This window comes from Sciurus vulgaris, assembly GCF_902686455.1.
Source record: "Sciurus vulgaris genome assembly, chromosome: 10".
Classification (NCBI taxonomy): domain Eukaryota; kingdom Metazoa; phylum Chordata; class Mammalia; order Rodentia; family Sciuridae; genus Sciurus; species Sciurus vulgaris.
The window spans coordinates 62,080,627-62,099,127 of NC_136470.1; the positions used below are offsets into that span (position 1 = coordinate 62,080,627).

The 18,501-nt window shown below is 36.9% G+C and overlaps 1 protein-coding gene across 1 annotated transcript in view; it reads left to right on the plus strand.

Annotated features, from left to right (window-relative positions):
- CD96 (CD96 molecule) overlaps positions 1-18,501 on the plus strand; it is a 90,099-nt gene extending 71,598 nt beyond the window's left edge. Inside the window, 5 exon segments of the mRNA XM_079101442.1 lie at positions 136-204; positions 11,252-11,317; positions 12,103-12,192; positions 14,329-14,452; positions 16,338-18,501. Of these exon segments, the coding sequence (XP_078957568.1) occupies positions 136-204; positions 11,252-11,317; positions 12,103-12,192; positions 14,329-14,452; positions 16,338-16,446 (458 nt within the window). The 3' untranslated portion in view covers positions 16,447-18,501.

The following is an 18,501-nucleotide window of genomic DNA, read 5'->3' on the forward strand; positions in this document are numbered from 1 at the left end:
AAAATGAAGCAGTTAGACTATGTATTTACTAAGATTCTTTCCAATTCCGATACTTTCTGCTCCTGTTAAATCTACCGGCATAAACATGTGGATGCAAATACCTGTAAGAACTTGGGAATTTTGTTTTCAAAATAGGATATCCAGCTGCACCTTCAGTGACCCCCATGGATGTGAGTGCATCAACGCCACATGCCATCCCTCAAAGTGAGTACGGCAAGGCTATGTGTGCCTCCAAGACAACACATGTTTCACAACAGCTTCTATAATGCTGAGTTTGGACAAAAGCCTGTAGTTTTCATTTGATGTTGATATTTTGGCTCCCTTTGAGTTACTCTGCAGTGACTATTGATGTGACAATTCCTGAAATGTTAAAAATAAGTGTTGATGATTTGCTATTGTGTTGAATCTTTTATTCCTCAAGGATTTTAAGGCAATATTAAAGTCATCGTCACAATACTCCCAGTGATCTGAGTCGGTGACGAGAACAGAAAAAGAAAGCAAATCAGTAACAAGTTGGCATTAAACATAAACTACAGAGCTTCTACTTAATAACAGCTAGTGTTTCTGCATAGAGAGGCACATTTTCAATTTTGGATTTCCCCAAAGTCACATAGATTAAAAATTCAGCACATCAAAGCAAAGTTAGAGTGTAGCTTTATTAAAAAGTTGATTTCTGAAAATAACTTTGTCTTTCAGCCAGAAATTCCAGTGTAACTTTCCAAGACTTTAACTACTTCTCAACCTCCAGTGGGATAGACACCAAAAAACATATATAACCATGAGTCCCTTGGAACCCTGTAGACCTCTTCCAATCATCCGACACATGTGTTAAACAACTACTACAGGCTTTGTTCATAATCATATTTGCAAATATTTACAAAGTCTCTATCATGTTTAAAGCTTTATTGTAGATTCTGGGAATATACCAGTGAACAAAGCAGATCTAAGCTCCACCTTCTGCAAGGGAGAGACAAATAGTAATAAAGGATATGGAGAAGACCCAGCAGTGCAGTGACACCAGGGAGGCTGACAGAGCAAGCTCTGAGTGTTCGTGAGGAAAGAGCAAACTGGCCAAAGTGTGCACATCAGCAGTAAGAACGAAAGGAGGGAGCCCAGTCCGAGGTCTGGAAGCGGTTTCATTGGTACTATTAATGCAGCCAACTAGCAGCAGGTCTGCAGGAGCTAATTTAGCAGGTACTGACAGAGCCTGAGAAGGAAATATACTGCCTCTTAGTGGTGTACGACAAAGATCATATAGTGGGGAAGTGGAAGGGAAGGTGGCTGGAGATAGGACACCAGATGCCTCAGGTGCAGAATGCCAACTGACTTGCACAGAGAGTAGGTGCGTGCATCCATCCTCTTGGAGAGCACTTAAGCTGTATATCTGAAACCTTCAAAAGTCTTTCAGACTTCCTGGCTCAGTCATTCCACTGCTGGGAATTTGTCCTTAGGAAATAAGGAGAGCAAAGGAGCATGTAAACATTGCTCTTTGTAGCATTAGTTATTTATTTTATCGCTTTGATGGACCCTGTGCTCATAGATTTGGGTTAATCATAATCTTTTATTCATTACACACTTTAATCATTCGCAATGCAGGACCCTTTATAATTTAAGATATTTCTCATTAAAAATATGTTAATAGTATAACAGATACCTGTGAACTCGGTGCCCAGCTACAAGGAACAAGAGGGCAGCATTCATAAGGGTGAATATTCACATTTAAACAGAATTTAGATGTTGTGTCAAAGACGGCATGGCAAATTAACTATGAAAAGAGGGGATTGTCCAGCCAAAGGATGCTAAAAAGCATTAAAATGCACACTACATAAAAATAAACTGCACGGAATTGAATTTATGTCCAAAGAAAAACATTAAAACATGTAACAAAATAAAGACCAACTTCTTCCTGGCTCTAGAGTACAGAAGGACTTAATGAAGAGATGCAAAGGACTAACCTCATAAAAGACTGCAGAGTCAAAATAGCATTGAGAAATCCAGGTTTGTCAAAAAAAAAAAAAAAATATATATATATATATGCTCATGCTGGCAACTGTTCTGAACTACATATCAAGACCTTTGTTTTTAAAATTTGGTTTTAAGACAATCTTATTTGTTTCCTAGGCTGGCCTCAAACTGGCCTCTAACTTGGCAATCCTTTTGCCTCTGCCTCCCAAGTAGCCAAGATTATAAATGTGCACCATTATGCTCAGCTTCATCAAAAGTTATCTTAAAGTTTAAAAAGCAAGCTCTAGCTGGACATGGTGGTACACACCTATAAGCCCAACCACTCAGGAGGCTGAGGCAGGAGGATCTCCGAGTTCAAAGCCAGTCTCAGCAATTCAGAGAGGCCCTAAGCAACTCAGCAAGAACCTGTCTATAAATAAAATGTTTAAAAAGGCTGGGGATGTGGCTCAGTGGTTAAGCAACCCTGGGTTCAATCCCTGGTACAACACAAAAACAAAAGCAAAAACAAATAAACAAAAAACCCAGCAAGCTCTAATCTGGGAGAAAATATTTGCCACAAAACTTTATGTCAAGAATACAGTTTTAATTTATCCCAGTTATTGATTCTTGCTTTTATTTCTTGTGCTATGGAAGTCCTGTTAAGGAAGTCTGATCCTAGGCCGACATGTTGAAGATTTGGACCTACTTTTTCTTCTTTAAGATGAAGGGTCTCTGGTCTGATTCCAAGGTCCTTAATCCATTTTGAGTTGAGTTTTGTGCAGGGTGAGAGATAAGGGTTTAGTTTCATTCTGCTGCATATGAATTTCCAGTTTTCCCAGCACCATTTGTTGAAGAGGCTATCTGTTCTCCATTGCATGTTTTTGGCACCTTTGTCTAGTATGAGAAAATTGTATTTATTTGGGTTTGTGTCCATGTCCTCTATTCTGTACCATTGATCTACCTTTCTATTTTGGTACCAATACCATGCAGCTTTCTCTCAGCTAACTAACAGCAATGTGAAGAGAAAGCCTACAGAGTGGAAGAAAATCTTTGCCATTCATACTTCAGATAGAGCACAATTTCCAGAATATATAAAGAACTCAAAAAACTCTACACCAAGAATACAAATAATCCAATCATCAAATGGGTTAAGGAAATGAACAGACACTTCACAGAAGAAGATCTATAAGCAATCAACAGATATATGAAAAAATGTTCAACATCCCTAGTAATAAGAGAAATGCAAATCAAAACTACCCTAAGATTCCATCTTGCCCCAATTAGAATGGTGGTTATCAAGAATACAAGCAACAATAGGTGTTGGAGAGGATGTGGGGAAAAAGGTACACTCATACATTGCTGGTGGGGTTGCAAATTAGTGCAGCCACTCTGGAAAGCGGTGTGGAGATTCCTCAGAAAGCTTGGAATGGAACCACCATTTGACCCAACTATCCCACTCCTTGGCCTATACCCAAAGGACTTAAAATCAGCATACTACAGAGATGCAGCCACATCAATGTTCATAGCTGCTCAATTCACAATAGCCAGATTGTGAAACCAACCTAGATGTCCTTCAATAGATGAATGGATAAAGAAACTGTGGTATATATATACACAATGGAATATTACTCAGCCATAAAGAAGAATAAAATTATGGCATTTGCAGGCAAATGGATGAAATTGGAGAATATCATGCTAAGTGAGATAAGCCAACCTCAAAAAACGAAAGGACGAATGATCTCGCTGTTAAGCGGATGATGACACATAATGGGGGGACAAGAATGGAGGAAGGAGGGACTGTATAGAGGGAAAATAGGGGTGGGGGGAGGAAAAAATAACAGAATGAATCAAACACCATTACCATATGTAGATGTATGATTACACAAATGGTATGCCTTTACTCCATGTACAAACAGAGAAACAACATGTATCCCATTTGTTTACAATAAAAATAAATTTAAATAAAGAATGTAGAAAGAATGTTTGGAATGTAGAAAGAATAATAAAAAGACAAAAGTCAGTAGAAAATGAACAAAAAGTTTTATCACAAAACATTAAATACAAGTTGCTAGAAACATCTACCTAGATGCTCAACCTCTCTGGAAATTAAGAAACATAAATAAAAAATAGAACAACAGAAAACATTTTACATTGGCAAAAATGGAGTCTGGATTGCCAAGCACTGTTTTATCAACGTGATTTTCATCTATTGCTGGTGGGAGTACAAATCTGTGCCACTGGTTTACACCACTGTGACACTGTTTTAAAGCTGACTAAGAGCATGCCCTACCTACAATTCAACAATTCTATTTCTAAATATACACCACACTACCTGATTAGTGCATGCAAATAGGCAATATGAACACAAATGTTGGGAGAAAACACTATTAATATATCAAAAACTGTAAATAATCTAAATAGCCATAGTAGAACAGATAGTTTATAATATATTCATATAACAAAATATTACAGAGCAATAAAAATGAGTGAATGACAGCCATATACAATGACATGAGTGAATCTTTTATTTCCCCCCTTTCCACATTTTTTATAGATACATTACCTACAATTACGATGGGATTCATTGTTACATATTCCTACATGCACACAATGTAACAATATAATATGGCCAATATCACTCCCCAGCACTTCCCTGCTCCCTTCCCATTTCCCACCCCCTGTCCCCTACTGAGCTTCCTTTGATTTTCATGAGATCCCTGCCCCCTTCCCTGTTTCTTTTCCTTTTTCCAGTATGAGTGAGCCTTAAAAACAGTCTGTTAAGTCAAAAAAATAAATACCAGGTAACAATACATAGTTTGTTTTTTTAAAAAATAAAATGTAAAAATAAGTATAACCAAGGACCATAATATTAGGCATAATATATGATAAAAATTTTAAACTATACAAATAAATAATAAACACAACATTCAGGACAGCATTTTTGTTTTGATGGAGATCTAAGGAATGGGACAGGGAGAAGACATTTATGGTGTTACTTATAATAGACCCAAATCTGTGTGTATGAATAGCAGTGACAGGATGTTAAAGGAAAACATGACCAATAATAGGAAAATATCAAATAGACTGAAATCTTAACTTGATGAAATATTATAAAGCCTGACAAAACAATAGTCATAATGTGCTCAGGGTGCCAATGTATCCCATCACAAATCATTTACCAATCAGATACAAGTTGACAATGAAAACATTAGGGTCACTTGAGAGATTTGCATATAGACTGCATGGTGGTAACATAAACTTCAGTTGTGTTTATGTACTGAAAATCCAAGTTTACCTACACTAGTTGTTGGTCATCCTTTATTTTTGAGATTATAGTATAAGAAATTCCCATGTCTTTTTTTGTTTATCTATAGACCCAGTCCTTAAAATAATGCCTGCCACACTAACTATAAATGATCAATAAATAAATGAATTAAAACTTGTTGAGTATATGGTAGAATTATGGAGAGGGGATATAAAAGTTTATCAGGCGATGTTATAGGAAAAAGATGAACTCCAAGTTAAATTTATACTACCATCATGCATAATTTATCCCATATTTTAATTATCAGCATATTATTTATCAATGTCTGATGTCTTCCTTTATTTTATGCCTGTGATTTTTATTGCAATTATGCTAGAATGTAGGGTACACAAGAACAGAGTTCTAAATCTTTTTATCTCCTGCTCACTGCAGTATCCTACTGTCTGTCACAATGACAGGCATTCCATCATTGCTCAACAGACATTTGGTGAATGATTGAAAGGATGAATATAGATGGGCAAAGACAAAGAAAAAAACATAGACATGTGCACAGTGAAAATAAATGATCTGTTTAATTGGAAATTCTGAACATTTTGTTTTCTTTAAATTGCTATTATAATAAGTGTACTAGAAGAAGAGAGAGAACTTTGCCATTCTCTACATCGTTATGAAGCATAAGGTCACTTAAGGTACTTTCTGCCCCAGAAACTAGGAAACTGAAAAAAAAATATTGCTTCGAAGTCTTATTTTATAATTTTTACAGTATATTCTTAGTCTTTTTAATAGATTTCATAATGAAATGAATTACCATGCTCCTTCACATTTTCTGCCCTTTCCCATTTGGAAACTTCATTTATCCTGACATCTTTTTATCATTCTTATCATTAGAATGACCTTAGAAATGGTGAAATTCAGGAAGGAGCTCTAAAGCCCATCAAAGGATTTGTCTCTGGTGATGTGGACTCACATCATCACTTCTTAACTAGTCACCATTTTTTATCCATAAACTTAGAGAAAAACAGTAAGTTGCTCTATTTATGATAATTCAAAAAACACATTAGGATCCAACAAGTTAAAATTGATTTCTCACTCCCAGACTGTTTTTGAAACATGCTTCTACTCGTTAGATTGGACTGTAACGTGACATCCAATATTGGATGAAGCATTTGGCAAGATTCATGACAGGCATTGGTAATGGGATTTTTTTCCCCTCCCAGTATGCTTATTTGGATAGATTTAGGAAATGTTTAGAGGCAAAAAAGAATGATAATGGATAGATTTTTGGTGAAATAAACCCACGGTTAGTGCTTCTAGGGACTTTGCTGTTTGTGAACATGTTCTCTGAGATATTTGTATCCTGCATGGATTTTGAGGAGTTCATACATATTTGAATGTCACTATGCTGTTCTGAGCACATTGCATTTATCTACATTTATAAGAATACATTGTAATGTATTTTTTGCTGTCATCCTGTTTATCAACCTGAAGAGAGCTACATTGTGATTCAAGAACACTGGAATCTAATCCTCGTTCAACTTCCAAGTTCAACAAGCTGAAATAAAAATGGATATTTTACTTTAACCACCTATAAAATGAGAATATTCAGTCTGACCACCTTAATACCTGAAATGTACAAAGTTAGACGTCTTGGAACACATATGCTCCCAACATTCAGGTGATCAGACCACGGAATAGAAAATTGAATCCTAATTACTTTTTTTCTTTTCCTAACCACTCATCTGGTTCAGTGGGGCTCAAAACTACAATGAAACCAGTCAGATTATCTAAATTAGACAAACAAAAAATGATTGTGAGCCTCCATGGGCCCTTAAGCCTCCAACCCTCCAACTCATCTCATTCCCAAGATCAATAAGGTCAAGTTCACCATCAACACACACACACACACACACACACACACACACACTTGGACTTCAAGAGTGCCTTTTACTAACTTTAAAAGGGAACTTTGTTCTTTGACCATGCATTCCTTATGTCTCAAAATTTATATACCCTTTTAAAAAAATCTTACAAATGTATTTCTTATTCTGTGTCTGGCCCTGTCTGGTTCATTTTCAGCTCTTGGTAGCTAAGCCTCATAATTTCATTGCACTCCTTGTGTTTTTCATAGGCAGAAGAAGGTTGAAAGACCGAAGTTGAGAGACTGAGAGTCACTGGCAGGACTTGTAGCAAAGCTGGGCCTGGCTTTTATTTTTAGGCTACATGATAATTCCTATAGTTCTTATGTTCCCTACTGGCTATGATACTAATTCTTTAAACTCAAAACTTTTGTTCTCAAATTCTAAAATCTCATGTGCCTCGACTCACATTCTATGTTCCTCATCTCCAAGACATTATTCTCCCTCCAATTCTTTCACCTAATTCCTCTTATGTCAGTCTCAAAAATTGATTCCTCTGATTTAAAATTCTATTCTCTGTTAAAATACCATTGGTGGGGGGAGGTGTTCATAGATTTCTCCATTGGTGAGGTCTAGCCCCACCCTTTGAAGTCTGTGAGTATCATCTTCTGTTTGTGGTTGGGAAGAGTGTGAGGGCTTTGCCTGTGAACTGGGTGGTCATGACAAGAGTGGGCACAGAGGCCCACAGAGCACCAGCATGTGCATCCTGATGGCAGGGGTGCTGCTGTCTCAGTGCATTTGCCCCTGGAAGAGGAAGATGGGACAAAACACCTGTACCCAGGTCCTGCACCACTGGATGTTGTTTGCCACCTTTGACATTGTTGTGGAACAAAGTCGATAACATAAGATAAAGAATGCCTTAAGGAAGATTGGACAGCCAAGAAATGTCTCATCGATAGCCCACTGTGTATGTAAAAAGAACGCCAGAACTCCACAAATGTTCAGTTCACATCAAGAACCCTATGAGGGTAAGAGAAATTATCTGTAGTTTTGTCAAAAGAACCGCTGAACTTCAGACAATAATAGGCCTTGATAAGACTCTAAGTAGATTCTCCTACAAAGGGGAAAGATTACTAATATGTCATAATGTTATTAACAACTGTGAACTGGTTATAAGTGGAAGTCAAGAGTTATTGCAACTAAAGGAAAAATACTATACGGTTGAAGTTGATACTACTCTTCCCAAAGATAAGAAGCACCATTCTTGGTGAACAAACTTTACCGAGTGCTGAATATAAAGAAATTGAAGATTCTAACGTTACACTCAAGGAAGGCTACATGAATTTATTTGAGAAGTTTTAACAACATAGTAACTGTGTTCACATTTTTGGGTCCTATTGATGATATACAAGAGAAGGTTATGGATCAAGCTGGCGTTTACCACCCAAATGTCAAAGTGATATCCAGTCGTTGATTTGGAGGAAAATGGATGCTCAAAGAACTTACAGGGTAATTAACTCATGTAGTTGCCAAATATGATGGTGCCTCAAGGAACATAGAATATTTCAATCAACTAAAAGACAGTTGTCAAACTAAAAGATAATTCTGCTGAGATGTACAAATGGCAGATGTAGTAACCAATGTTTAATACATTCTGAGAATTAGGCATCTAAATGATGGGTGTGAATGAGTTTTCAGAAAGTTATTGTTTTAGTGAGTGATGAATCATTGAAGGTAGCCAACTCTATCTTACAGAAGATCTATAAACAACCATTCTTCAGGAAGACCTCTCTCCTGTGGGAGCAATCGATGCAAGAACTTCTCATCTCTTCATCTTCTGGAAGACTGTTAACTATAATATGTTTTTGGTGTTGAAGTTTCACTTTTACATGACTTAAATATTTTCAGACATATTGAATCCAGCAAATGAAACCTCTTTTTTCTTTACCTCTCTCATCCCACTACCAGTCTCCACTAAGTATTTTTTAATCAGATATAAAATAACAACTCTTAAAGTCAAAAGTAAAAAACTAGCTTTTTACTTTTCCAAGGGGATTTTGTAATTCAATGTTGTGTATTAGATTGAGGAGTCTTTTATGTTGAGAAACATTGCAGAAGTCTGAAAAGAAGTTTTATGAAATGGTCAAATACTTTGCACAGTTTTAAGTATTGCTATCTTTATAATTGGGTTGCTTTGTGCTGATGATATCATCATCTCCAGAAATTGCACCACATTGGATTATTTTATACAGGGAAAATCAAGATTGACTAGAAAAGGCTGACTCTGTATTTGGTGAAAAACCTATTGGTGTCCATATGCTAGTAATTATTACAAAATATTCTATATTGGTCCACTGATAATAAACATGCAGGGGAAACTCTTTTTTTGTTGTTTTAAATGCCTATTTCCCTCAAAGGAATAACACTGGTTTCATTTTTTTTAACTCTAGCATAAATTAATCACATCCTTTCTTGCAGACATACTTTGAAGGGTATTTAATAAAGACCTCAAGCTCTGAAAGTAAGTTAAAGGAGACATAATGTTGAGTCAAAAACTGTAAGGTTATCCAGAATGAACTGCCCTCTTCACTATTTTGCTTAAATCCAGGCCTAGTTGCTTTTGAATTACTTCTTGCTCTTTTGAATTGCTTTTGAATTACTTCTTGCTCTTTGCCAGTCAATTTCCTGGCTAATGGCTTAATTATTAAAAATAAACATTATAAAATGCTCACCATCATCTATAGATCTTGGAACTCTACCTAGAACAACAAAATAGTCAAGAGCACTTGGAGCAAGGTCAGAGAATGATACTGAAGAAAGAAACATGTCCCTGACTTACTCAGACTCAACACACAGTTTATGGCAGATGTCCTGTGAGCAATCCCTGAAAACATTGACTTGCATCTCTTCAAAGAACCTGATCACATACTTTGGTCAAACTGTAGCTACTGTTTGACATAAAGAGAGAAACCAAGAAGTGGAGGTGGGATAAGGTTTTTCAAATGTTGTATTTTTGTTTTGTTCTTGACACAGAAGAAAACACTTGACTGGGGACATAATATATGTTAGTGTTTTAAATAAATGAGTATGTTACTGCTGATTGCAACAGTATACCACTACAGTTATTTTACTTTACATTATATCAGAGGCCTGTTATCCAATCCAGGTGTGTGCCAAGAAGTAGATCTTTCTTTCCAGAGATAGAGTAATAAACAAAATGAGTCGATAGATCTATTTCAAAACCCCTGTGTGCTGAGTTTGCTGCTGTCCACTCAAGGGAAAGTTTGCCTCTGAGGGCCTCAAAGGTACTAACCCACAGCTAAGAATTAGGGCCTATGACCATAGGGGTCTGATCATTTGCTGCTGACTATTCAGTTGGCAGAGTTGAGCAAGCATATTAGCCAAACCTTAAGTACCAACTACTTCCTTCCCTCATGCATTTTCTACCAAGGTCTACAAAGTCCTATTGGCACTTTTTTTTTTTTTTTTTTTTTTTGACTAAGGGCCACCATAATACTCTTGGCTTTCATCATCTCCTTTTGTCTCATCTATGGAGTGAGCATGAGAACCTGAGAATATATCCTCTGCAGCTGGAGAAACTTCTGCTGGTGCTTGCCTTGCATTCTGCCTGTTTTAAGTGACTTCTTTGGTCCTTTTGTGTGGCTGTGACAGAATGCCACAGACTAATTTGTAAGGAAGACCAATGTATTTTCTCAAAGTTTTGGAGACTGGGAAGTTCAAGATCAAGGCACCACCATCTGGTGAGGAAGTTCTTGCTGTGTCCTCACATGGCAGAAGGTGGAAGGGCAAGACCGAATGCTGCATGAGACTTTTTTTATGAGGGCCTTAATCCCATCTGTGAAGAGAGGCATCCTCCTGGCTTAATCATCTCTTAAAGTCCCCACCTCTTAATGCTGTCACATTCCAACATCTGGATTTTGGAGACTTCAAATCAGAGAAATGGCTATGATCAAAACCTTCCCAGTTAGAGACATCTGAGTCACAAACAGCCCCTCAACTCACTTTATTTTGGGTTAATTAACTATGCTGCAGAACTGTCCAATGATATTGCTTTAAGTAGCGTTAGTATACTTTTTTATAATTATTATTTTCCACTAATGGTTAAGAAGAGAGAATAGACTAATCAGTTATATGTAGATTGACTTCCAATATCTTCTTCCTTTAGCAGTTTCATGGATACCCAGTGAAACATATAGTTCATCCCCTTCAGGGGCAGGCTCAACTCTTCGTGGTGAGTACATGGGAAAGATTTAGGAGCATGGAATGTAGTGGTTGGCTCTACCTGAGCACAGGTGAAGAAATAAGGACTGGTAAAAAGCCAATTGTGGGTATTTAAAATTGCATCTTGGTGATGAAAATGACAATGAATGGAACCAAAACTCTTTGCACTCAAAGAAATAAAAGGGACCTAGTCTTAGATGTTTTTCTGTCTTATTTCCAAATGAAATCTACACAATAACATTTTTGACCAGTTATAATCATAAAAAATGCTTCTCATTTTTTAAAATATTTTATGGCCAATGGAATGATTAGTCGACAGATTTATTTAATATAATGTTGCAAAGGAATCCTTATTGACCTTCTCAAACACATTGGGGTGGGGAGAATCAGTATTTTCATCAGCTGAATCAGTAACACTTCTAGAATTGGGATAGAACTTCATCTTTCTGTGATATCACTTAATGCTCTTTTGCCATACCATTTAATTTTTTTTGAGATTCTTTAGCAGATATTGTTCTATTATTTGGAAGACTGTATTTCTTCTTCTCCTTCTTCTTCTTCTTTAAACTGGTAGGAAATTTTACTCATTTGGTATCTGTTAGACAAACCCCAGGATCCCAACCTTGCTGTAAACTGGTCCTTTCAAAACTTTACATGTAATATTTGAGGGACAGTCAGGCCACTGAAATTGAGATCTTTCCCAATAATACATGAAACTCAATTATGATTTTATATCACTTGATCAGGTTGAAGTGACTCTTAAGATCAACTCATATATTCTCTTTCCATCCCTAGATGATGTCTTTACCAGCCCAACCAAAGAATTTTCAAAAGCCCCCTCATCAATCAATAGATCTACTAACAATAATCACATCCATATCACCAGTGAGTTGCCATACATATTTTTTTTTTAATTTTATGTTTTGTTCACTCAGCAAATATGTGTTGAGTAGCTTGCTGGGCACCATGCCAGGTTTTGGGTATACATAGTGATAACATTTTCCTTCTAAAGCTTATAATCTATTAGAGATGATACATAGTCAATAAATAGTCACGTGATTAAACTTATTTGTGACAAGTGCTATGATAAGGTATGTCAGAGTCTAACAGAAAGACCTGATTTTCATTGGAGAGCAGGAAATGCTCTAAGTATATGATATTTAAATTAAAATCTGAAAAAAAAAAAGAAAAAGAATTAAACAGGTGAAAGTAGCAAGAAACATTTCAGGCCTGTGAAAACATAGTATGAAGGAAGAATGAGATTATTTAAACAAAGAGTATTCCTGTAATTCAACTAATAATATTTACCAATGCAAAGGGCAATCCCTTATTTTATGTCACATGCCACAAGAAAGCAAAAGATTCAAATAAATATAGAAGCTTCCCAATGCCAGTTGTGATTATAAATTCATAGGTACAGTCAACTCTTTCTCTTCAGTGGAGTTCCTTTGTCTGGTGAAGTCTTCACTAGATCCTCAGATTATTTCATATGGAAAGTCATACAGTCTTCAGACTTTTGGCACATCATCCTGCACACATCCTGGCAATGGAACTGCACACTAAGGTCCTACCAATTTCCTAAAGATATTGGTGCCCTAGAGAACTGCCTAGATTGGAGATGGGGCAAGATTGGAGCTCTGCTTCTCCACTAAGATTTTCCTGAGGAAATACCTTATTTCTGTATTTAGAAGATAATTTTTAAGCATTAATATAAGATCTATTTAAATCATTGTTCTTTCATTTCTTCAAATCTTTGGAGGTAAAATGTTTTATCTCACCATATTGCCAATGTAGAACCTAATGAAGTATGACTGGACTTACTTAGAACTGGACTCAGTCCTGAGTTGACCATCTGTGTGATTGTCCTTTCGTGGTCATGCTACTTGAGCAATTTGCACCCTGAGCTCTCTAGCCACCTATATAGTGTGCCACACTGTTACACATGATAGGATTACATGAGCTTCCAGGGAATGTGCAGTGCCTCCTTTGACAGAGCTGAGCATCAGGAGGACTTTGAATCCCTGCATGTGTGTTATATGAAGAGGAAAAAATCTTCCAACAAGAAAACAGATGCTAATATGATAATGTCCTATGACTGCAGTTCAAACTATATAAAACAGAGGAAGGACTTGCTAACTGACATCTTAAGTCCAGGTCTTTGGACTGGTTTTTTTTGTTTGTTTGTTGTTGTTGTTGTTTTGTTTTTTGTTTTTTGTTTTTTATTCTGAGGCTTTTCTGTATGAAAAGCAGTAATAAAATCAAGGTAATATAAGAAATTTAAAATCTTGTCTAATCTGCAATAAGTTTACCACCTAGCTGAAACAATAAGAGAAACTAATTTAGATAACTTTTTGCCCAAATAATCTATGTAATTCAAATATCTAAAGATCTAGCTATAATGTATAAGACATTTCATTCCTTTTACCTTATTATTGTTAGAAATAGAAAATCATGAAAATAATTTGACCATCTGAAATTAAGACACCTAAATAATTAATAAATTGATAATGTATAAATTTGTAAATAAATTCACATTATATTTGTTAATTCTATTAAATCATACTACATTAACAATGAATTGATTAAATTTATTAATAAAAGTATGAGTAAATAATACAATTAAACTAAATATATTGGGGAATTAACCTATCATATAATAGAATCAGGTAAATGTGCATTGCTCTAAAAAGGATCCCAAGAATGTTTTTTAAGAAAAAGAGATCAGGGACAGAATAGTGTATAGTAAGTATGTCCCCATCTGTAATAAAGTGATATGTGTTCATGATACACACATATGCTTATGTAGTCAGAGAAAATTGCTGGCAGGATTCATAGTTAACTATTCAGTCATCATCTCTGCATGACATGGCACAGGCATGCCATCAGAGTGTAATCACAGTTGAACAGCCCTGTGGACCTTAGAGGAAAACGTGCCCTGGGTAGGAAAACTGGTGTAATCCCTTTTTTTCCTGAATGCCAAAGTTTGGCGTTAAAGTTCATCTCTCTTAACACTCTTTTCAGGCATTGTAGTTAATAAGCCTGCTGGCAGAATGTCCTGGCCCCTGACTGTAACAGCTTTGCTCTTTTTCTGCATGGCATTGTTTGGTCTTGGAGTGAAAAAATGGTGTCAATACCAAAAAGAAATGTGAGTACAATGCTAAAATATGTGGGAACTGGTAAATTTTTATTGAAAAATATTTACACAGCCCCAGATGTTGTTAGTATGTAGCATTCTGCTCATATCTTAATGAGCAAATAGGCTCCCAGAAGCTCAGAAAGGCGATATAGCTTTGCCAACACCACATGGTAGGGACCAAGCATACACTCTGGACTGGTTATCCCTCTCTGCATTGGCCTGGTGAGACTGTCACACTCATCAGATGGAGCAAGTTAGTGGGCATGAAATGAAAACTGAGCCTCACCTCACCTCAAAACTAAAACTGATTTTTCTATTAATCTTCATTATTTTTTCATTTTCATGCATCTTTGAATCGCCTGGGCCCAGCTGGGCCCAGATGCTCAAGTGTGAAATTGAGTGAGAAAGGTAATTTTAAGAGATTTCCAGCTGCTTTTCATCATAGTGGGCTTTTACTGCCCCTTTTCGTTTTTCCCTAAGGAGAAAAGAAAGATATTTGGGTTTCCCCTCCTTGTCTTATTGAAACATTTTCCAAAATTCTTCTCCACAACTTACTCAGAAGTGGTATGGAAGGTTAAGGCCACTTTTCTGACTTTGCTATTTTGGATAAGTCTGGGTTAGTCCATGTTATAGGAGACCCCCTGATACACAGCTGATCTTCCACATGCTTGCTACATGGAGGTGACAGAACATTCACTGTTGTGCAATATGCTCTTCTACTTTCTCAGAGTGTCCTTGCAATGACTGTTTCACAGTGAATAGAACACAGCACCAGTGGTTAGCAATTCTAGGTTCTTACCTAAGGACTACATCTTGGCAACTATATGACCTTAAGAAATCAATCATTCCTCTGAAAAAAGCAAAAGTACAAGTTTCTTAGCATTGGATCCACTTTTTGATATATTTTAAGTCTCCATTAAAGCATCCAAAAACCAGAAAGTAAGAATTAGGAGATCTTAATATTAAAATGATCAAATGGGAATCTGGAAATCTAAATTGATTTTTAATTGTTCTCTTCAAATGCCGGTATGGTACAAAGATAAGAAATTCATTCTCTGTCTCTCTGTCTCTGTTTGTCTATCTCTCCCAAAATTAAGAAGATATAGTTTTCCAGGGTTGGAAAGTTGTTTGAGTCATGAACATAAAATACTCACACAGGTATTTCCTTTTCCTGCCATCAATATAGTGGGGGCATTTGTACAACTAAGTCCCACACTAACCTGTATGCTTAATGCATTTCAGACAGAGTTGAATTGAAGTATGAAATAGTGCTTTGTACAAAGGCTAGGTTAATCATGTTCACTGATTCAAGCAAAAGGGACTCAGGCATTAACCAGCTAACACCAACCAACTCAGGGATTCAGAAGAGCTTTACTTCCCACCTCTAAGGGATCCAAGCAGTACACAGGAGTGTGTCTACAGGATCCGGGTAGGGTCAGCAAAAGGGCTATTTGACAACTTCAGTCTCAAGTTCCTAAGTTTGAAGATTTTGTTCCTAGAATAATGTTTAACTCATGTAAGAGAAAATTTTATTGAGGCAGTTTTATGAGGAAAATGGGTTCTGGTTCCAAGAGCTCAACTGAGCAAATTTCTTAAAACTGTTAAGCCTCCATTTTATCTGTAGAGTGATGACAATAAAGCTTAATTCCTAATGCAAAATAAATGATGTTAAGATAAAAATGCTTTGCAAACTATAAAATACCATATAAATATTAATTAATGGTATGAACATGGTTTTTCAGTGCCTGGTAGAACTCACAAGCACAGGGTTAAGAAAACAAAAATTCTGAGAGAACTAAGATGATATCTCCTTTTTATCAATTGATCTTCTAATTAAAAAATAAAAATACCACCTCACATTCTTAGCATTGAAAGAACAATATTTTGTTCCTAGCATGGAAAGACCCCCACCTTTCAAGCGACCACCACTTCCTATCAAGTACACATGCATCCAAGAGCCCATTGGAAGTGATCTGCCTTGTCACGAAATGGAGACACTCTAATCCTTTGAGACTTCACCTTACAGCAAAACTCAGCTGAGATCCTATTGAAAAGGTAGATAATGTTCTTCTTTAATATAATCGCCCTCCAGCCAAGCCTCGCTGCTGCTGAAATGGATGTCAGAAGCAAATGATCTGTTTTCCCAGCAACTTACCCTCTGGGCATATGCCTGAAATTTAGACAAGAGTGAAAGGATAAGGCCACACTCACCCACAGTGCAAGTTGTAGGGATTTTGTTGCTTATGTAAGGGATATGCATTAGACTGCTCTCATTAAAATATAAGTATAGTATTTTCATTATTAACTCTGATTAAGAGGACAACAGTGATTTTAAGCGGTGACCATACCAGATTCTCTTCTTCTGGATGTCTTCCAACATCCTGAACTGTCTGCCAAAAGCATGATGATCTCTAACTTTTATTGCATTCCCTAAGAAAATTTCAAGAAGAAAATGTGAAAGTTCTAGCAAGTGTCCCAAAGGATGAAGAGGTGCAGCTAGTCTTCAGGCTGAAATACCATTGTTTATTTTCACTGAAGGAAAATGAAATAGCCTGCTCAAGATTCAGGTTTCCAATCTTCTTTCACTCCCTTCTTCTCACCATGTTTATCCCAGACTCCTGCCACATGGATCAGGATGAGGGATCAAAGAGACACTGAGTAACAACCAGGTAGACTGCTAGATAGAAGATTTAGTAGGCTGCTAATATTTTATGAGCTAAGAATGGTTTCATTCTGTTTGCCTTTGTGTGTGTGTATCAAAATTTGTGTGTCTGTTTGTATCAAACTGCTACCAAACTGTTGCATAAGTAAACAGGCAATTGAGACCCAGTCTAACTCATTTTATTCCCATTATTCTCTTTTTCATCTGGGGACTTTCCTGTTCATCCAACCTGCCTATTTTGATCTGTCTTGAAATAGATAATGGCCTCAAGTCAGACTAGTACTGATCAATTAAGCCCACTTCTACCAATCTTTTACAAAATAATTCAAGCAGAATGTAGAGGTGGTGGAGAAGAAATCTAATTAGCCTGATGCGCTCTGTGTTCAGCAACAGTTTGTGAGTGAATAAATTGTCAATCCCCTTGTCCTCCTAAACCCTCCCCCACTCCTTGTCCCAGGAGGGAAGAACAGATGTTGTTGACAGTTATAATGATAGGCAAATTCTAGGTGGACTTTCGTCCCCAAAGAAATCTTTCTTGGTCATTTGCAGTATTCTTATCCATGACTGCACAAGAAAATAACTTGAGGGTTGACCTTTTTTTTTTTTTTTTTTTTAGAGTTTGTATTTTTAATACCATCGCTGTCCCACTCCTAATTAACTAAATTAGTGTCTCTGAAGAGCAGGGCACAGGCAACAACACTCTTAGATGATTCACATGTTCAGCCAAAGTTGAGGACTGCTGAGCCTGGGGAATCCCTGCTCACTGAGTAGAATAATAGATACTTGGCCAGCCTCCAAGATGACCTCCAGTGGTTATTGCTTCCTGCTATCCATACTCTGTACAATCCCCAATCACTGAGTATAACTGACTTGTGTAAAGCAGGACCAGGATTAAAGTAAAGCAAGTGGGGCATCAAGGGTGCACAACTGAAGGAGATATTCACACTGAAGGTCATGCACTTGCACAATCTTGAGAGTGATTGCCCAGCCTAGCCCTGGTGTAACCAATAAGATACTGCAGAAAAGGCCAGAGTTGACTTCCAAGGTTAGAGCCTAAAGTGTATAGTAGTTCCCACCTTGATCTCGCTTTTGATCACTGGTTCTGGAGGAAGCCCTTTCTCATTCTGTAATGTCATGCAAGCAGCCCTATGGAGGTCCATCTGTGGAGAAACTAGAACCTTCTACAAACAAGCAGGGACCTGTCCGCCATGAAGTGAGCCACCTTAGAAGCTGATCCTCCTCTTATGTCTTCAGATAACTACAATCTCAATGATCTTTTGTCTGTGAGCTCATGAGAGCAAGAACCACTCAGCTGAGTTTTTTTTTTTTTTTTCCTTTAATTCTGACCCGTAGAAACTATGAGAGAATAAATGCTTCTTGTTCAACATGACCAAGT